Source organism: Solanum stenotomum, unplaced genomic scaffold, assembly GCF_019186545.1.
Source record: "Solanum stenotomum isolate F172 unplaced genomic scaffold, ASM1918654v1 scaffold32770, whole genome shotgun sequence".
Classification (NCBI taxonomy): Eukaryota; Viridiplantae; Streptophyta; class Magnoliopsida; order Solanales; family Solanaceae; genus Solanum; species Solanum stenotomum.
The window spans coordinates 74,179-79,791 of NW_026032122.1; the positions used below are offsets into that span (position 1 = coordinate 74,179).

The 5,613-nt window shown below is 28.5% G+C and overlaps 1 protein-coding gene across 1 annotated transcript in view; it reads left to right on the forward strand.

Moving 5' to 3' along the window:
* LOC125852191 (beta-amyrin 28-monooxygenase-like) overlaps nt 1-4,395 on the forward strand; it is a 6,369-nt gene extending 1,974 nt beyond the window's left edge. Inside the window, exons 2-3 of the mRNA XM_049531913.1 lie at nt 2,904-3,091; nt 4,096-4,395. Of these exons, the coding sequence (XP_049387870.1) occupies nt 2,904-3,091; nt 4,096-4,395 (488 nt within the window). The remainder of the gene's footprint in view (nt 1-2,903; nt 3,092-4,095) is intronic.
* Nucleotides 4,396-5,613: the final 1,218 nt, after the last annotated feature.

Genomic DNA, 5,613 nt, shown 5'->3' on the forward strand with positions numbered 1-5,613 from the left:
GATGGGTGGTCGAGGATCGGGATGAAAAAATAAAAATTTGAAGTTGAAAATATTTTTAAAAAACAAACTTAATTTTTTTTCTTTTTGAAGGGGGTGGGGCTGATGGGGAGAGGGTAGGGGGTAGAGGGTAAAAAATAAAAAATTGAAATTAGAAATATCTTTTAAAAACAACTTTTAATATTTTTTTGGGAGGGGGTGGGGGTAGGGGTGAGGGTGAGGGTGGGGTAAAAAAATTGAATTTAAAAACAAGCTTTAAAATAATTATTTTTTGGGGGGTGGTTGGGAGGGGGGCTGGTTTGAGGTTAGGGACAAAAAATTTTCAAAAAAAAAAAATTATAACTTGAAGTTGGAAGAGAGTTTTGGAAAATGTTTTCCTTAAGTTTTGAAGGGAAGTCATTTTCCTTAAATTTGAGAAAAATGAATTGATTTGGAAAACATTTAACCTAACCAAAAATAAGAAAACTAAAAACATGAAGATATTTGGCGATTAGAGTTGTATCTATTATTAAGAATATGTAGGATGAAACAAGAATGGAGTGACAACAATGAGAAGGAAAGACAAATCTTAAGGTATAAAAATTTCAACTTGAGAAGGACTAAAATAGAGTAGATGTATGTAGTGCAAGTTCAGTGATGCATCACATGAGAATTGTTACACAAGTCATCTCCACGAGAAAAAACTTCAAGTACCTTGAATCAATAATCCAAGGAAATAGAAAGATTGACGATGATGTCACACATCATATTGAAGGGGTGAATGAAATGGTCGGAGACTTGCATCTAGTGTCCTATGTAATAAAAATATATAATCAAGACTTAAAAGTAATTCGTGTTGCATGTTAGATCAATTACTATGTTGTATGCGACATAGTCTTAGTCAATAAAGAACCCACAAGTTCATATCACGAAATTAGCAGAAATAAATATGCTTAGATGGATGTGTGTGCATATGAGAGACAAGATTATGAATGAAGATATACATGATAATGTGGAAGAAGCCTTTGTGATTGAAAAAATGCAGAAAGCCAGATTGAGATGGTTCGATAATGTAAAGAGGAGGAACACATATAGCCTAGTGTGATTAATATGCAAGTGGTTGACAATGGTATGTATAAAGGAAGGTAGACATAGACCGAAAAAAGAATTGAACGAGATGATTAGACAAGACATGACTCATCTCTGACTATGCGAAGGCGATAGATTTAACAAAAAGGGGCAATGAATTCTATCCTTAGTAGGAAATTAGAAACGCAAAATAAAAATAAAAATAGGAGTCTGAAATTTATTTATTATAGAGTGTTGACAATTCATGCATGCCATGCAATTAACATGCCATAAATCCATATGTTGACACCACGTCCACGTGTGTCCATCGTCTTATGAATGGTTGATAAGTTGTTTTTTTTAATTATAAAATATACTAGATAATGTTGCCCGTGCTATGCACGGGCCCAGTAATATAAATGGTATGTTTTGGGGCTAATAACCGAGTTTTTGAAGCGATTGTTTGCGTGGATAAAGGAATAAGTTTTTTTTTATCACAAACCTGTACTTTCTTTGACGCTATTTAAGGCATAATAAGACTACCCACATGCAACATTTTTGAAATATTTTATGTTGTCAATTACCATGATTTATAGTATTTTTACGATAGATTCACTTCAAGAATCAGTGGAATTTTTTGTATTTTTTTCAAAACATATTTTATGTCGTCAATTATCATGATTTATAGTATTTTTACGCAATTTTTAAATATAAAAAAACAAAAAAAAATAAGACAAATAAATTAAAATGGACCCAATATATGTTATTTTTGTTGTCTCAATTTATGTGACACAAATGAAATTTGGTGAGTCATCCAAATTTTCATATGTTTTTTAAAAAAAATTTAAGTTATTAATTATTGTGAATTATAATATTTTTATGTAACTTTGAAATAACGTACATTACTGGTCACATTATCCTAATTTATGTGATATGGAATAAATTACAAAATTAACCCTTTTAAAATATCTATATTTTAAGTTGTTGATTATTATTATTTATAATACTTTTTTGGTAATTTTAAAATGATATGTGTTATTTTTTCTGTCCCAATATATGTGATCCTGATACAATTCTGAGAGTCAACCTATTTTATTATATAGCTTTTAAATATTTTAAATTGATAATTATTGTAATTTTTAATGCTTTTTAAGTCATTTGTAAATGATATACTCTATGTTGCTTCCTTGATTGGGACTTTTCCATTTGTGACATATATATATATATATTATTTTAAAAGGGAGTTTATGCCCAAGTTCTACTATGTAATAAATATAATATATAATATTCAAGAAAGTCCCAATCTTGAATATTATATATTATACTTGGGCCTAAACTCCCTTTTATAATATAGTTGAAATAGAATAGAAATAGAAAAATGACTAAAATACTATTAAATATCTTAAACAAACTAAAAAGTGCATGCTTATAAACTAAAAAATAATAAGTTTGGTTGACCAATTCTACCACAATCTACCTTCCCTCTTCTCAACTAGGATTTGAAAGGTAGTTGATGTAAAGACTAAGATTATATATATCGATAATGTAAATAATTTCCATATTATTATTTAATTCATCGGCTATTTCATTTTTCTATTTATCATATCATGTTTGTTATATAGAGTTTTTTGTTATTATAAGTCAACTTAATTTTAACATTCAAAAAAATATTACACAATATAAAGAATTTTTTGATATCATGTTAATTTTACTTGTCATAGCATAAAACCTCCCTTATTTCTCAAGATTGAAAATCTTACTATTTATGAAGAATTACTTATACTTATCTTTTTGATGATCTGATAGTTTAAATTTTTTGGTATTAAAAATGTGTAATATAATTTTTTTTTAAATGACAGAGCAAAATGAGATTTCAAGGAATATGATGCCAAGGGAAGTGCTATGTTGGAATGACATTCAAAAGATGAAGAAAACTTGGAATTTTGTGAATGAAGTATTAAGAGATACACCAATTCTGCAAGGTACTTTTAGAGAAGTCATAGAGGACATCACTTATGATGGCTTCCTCATACCAAAAGGATGGAAGGTAAAACTTTAACCTTTTTAATTTAAAATGTATGAAATTAAATAATTAGATGGATATTGGCCATGATATCTAATTTATTTAAAATAATTAGTTTATAACATGAGGATATAAGCATCATAGATTATTAATCACTTAAAAATAATAGTAAAATATTAAGATTTATACTTGGAGAATAAGGAGAAGATTTCAACTTGCAATACTTATCATAGAGATTTACTTAAAGTTTAAAATACTATAACATGTTAACTATATGTTTTTTAGGTTTGTCAATAGACAATAAGTAACATGATTGTGTAAGTATTTTTTTACAACATAATCTATAGCATTAATTATTTCTAAATAATAAATAAGAGGTTAATTGTACTCTGTCAATTTTACGTAAGACAGAGTTTTTTTTTTGGGTGATAGTGGAAAAAGATGACAACTAAGTCACCCTTACTGCCACTCTTTAGAACCTTATATGAGATTTTCACCTCATACGGCTTCTCGTTCAATTCTTTCGAATTCATTGAATCCTTTTCCGACATTCGAGAATCTTAGTCATACATGATTTTAAACATAATATACTAAAGTTTTAATTTTGCAGATATATTTAAGTGTTGGAGCTACACAAAAGAATGGTGAATACTTCCCAAATCCAACAAAATTTGATCCTTCTAGATTTGATGGGAATGGATTAGTTCCTTACACATCAATTCCATTTGGTGGAGGACAAAAAATGTGTCCTGGAAAAGAGTTTGCAAGAATAATGATTCTTGTTTTCCTTCATCANGGTTAATTGTATTCAAGCAACTTTATGTAAGACAACGTTTGTTTTTTTGGGGTGATAGTGGAAAAGATGACAGATAAATCACCCACTTCTATTCTACAAAACCGTACATGAGATTTTCACCTCATACGACTTCTCGTTCAATTCTTTTGAATTCATTGGATCCTTTTCCGCATTCGAGAATCTTAGTCATATATGATTTTGAACATAATATACTAAAGTTTGAATTTTGCAGATATATTTAAGTGTTGGAGCTACACAAAAGAATGGTGAATACTTCCCAAATCCAACAAAATTTGATCCTTCTAGATTTGATGGGAATGGATTAGTTCCTTACACATCAATTCCATTTGGTGGAGGACAAAAAATGTGTCCTGGAAAAGAGTTTGCAAGAATAATGATTCTTGTTTTCCTTCATCATGTACTCAAAAGATTTAGGTGGGAAGCTAAGGTACCTTCAGAAAAAATATTATGCCCTTTTTTCTTAGTTCCTGTCCCAACAAATGGATATCCTGTTACCCTTTATAATGTGTAAGCTTCTTTATTTTCAAGATATATATGTGTGTGTGAGAGAGGATGTAATATAATTTATATATGTGTGTGTGAGAGAGGATGTAATATAATTTATATATGTATGTGTGTGTGTGAGAGAGAGAGGGATGCAATATAAATAATTAGTGTCCTTGTAGTTGATGATTCCTCTTTATCAATGAAATAAAGGTTGTCTTCTAAGTTGATTTACATTAAAATACTAGAGAAAATGGCTAAAAATTCCCCTAATCTATATCTGAATTTTTAACTATACACTTTAATTTTAAGGGAGTCCTATCACCCCTGAAGTGCTTATTCAAAATTGATTGTTATTTATATTTCTAGGAATATCATCTATATATTGTCATAACCTCAAATGACTTTAGTCATAACTTGCATGTAAAAGAACAATCATATTAAGATGGTTATATTTATCTTTTAAATCATCCCACAACAAACAAAATCTTTAATAATGAGACGTTTCACTTAAAGCCCTCATTAAGATAATGACGAAAAATTATCATTGTCTTGATATAGTCTTGATTTGATATCTAATTTTTATTTTTGATAGTACCTGTCATATCAATCGCATCAAGGTGAACTTCGATATCGAATATCCAAAACAGGTAGGTTTTACCGATATATTCAGAGATAAAAAAATTCAAGTTAAAATAAATTGTCATTATCTAAGAAAAAAAATTCATACCTTTGATACTTTCAAAGTATATTTCTCAAAATGAAAAAAAAAAACTTGTATTAATAATATGTTATAAAATAAAAATAGGAGCAAGTGTATTATCATTGTACTTTTTTTTTCACTTTCTTTATATCAGCCTTTTCAATAATAAAAAAAAAAAGGCTATATATAAACCTTCAAACTTGGGCAAATATTTTTGTTTGCTATAGTAGTGATAATAATACTTGGTCATCAAGCATACTACAATGCAATTCACATGGCCATTCGCCTAATTTTACAACAAATATCTTGTTTTTTTTCTTTCTAAAGCTTTTTTGTTTGTGCTTCTACAAGTATTGACAAACTATAAATAGAAGTAGTTGGGATTGTGGGCCTAGTAAATTTTGTCATATGTCAATTTCTTTATAATGTTGTGTTTTACTATTTGTACTATCTTTCTTACTTCAATTATAAACTATACGTGAACATTTTCTTTAGTATATTACTCCCCGATCCATTTTTTTTGTCGTGCTTTCTAAAATTAAC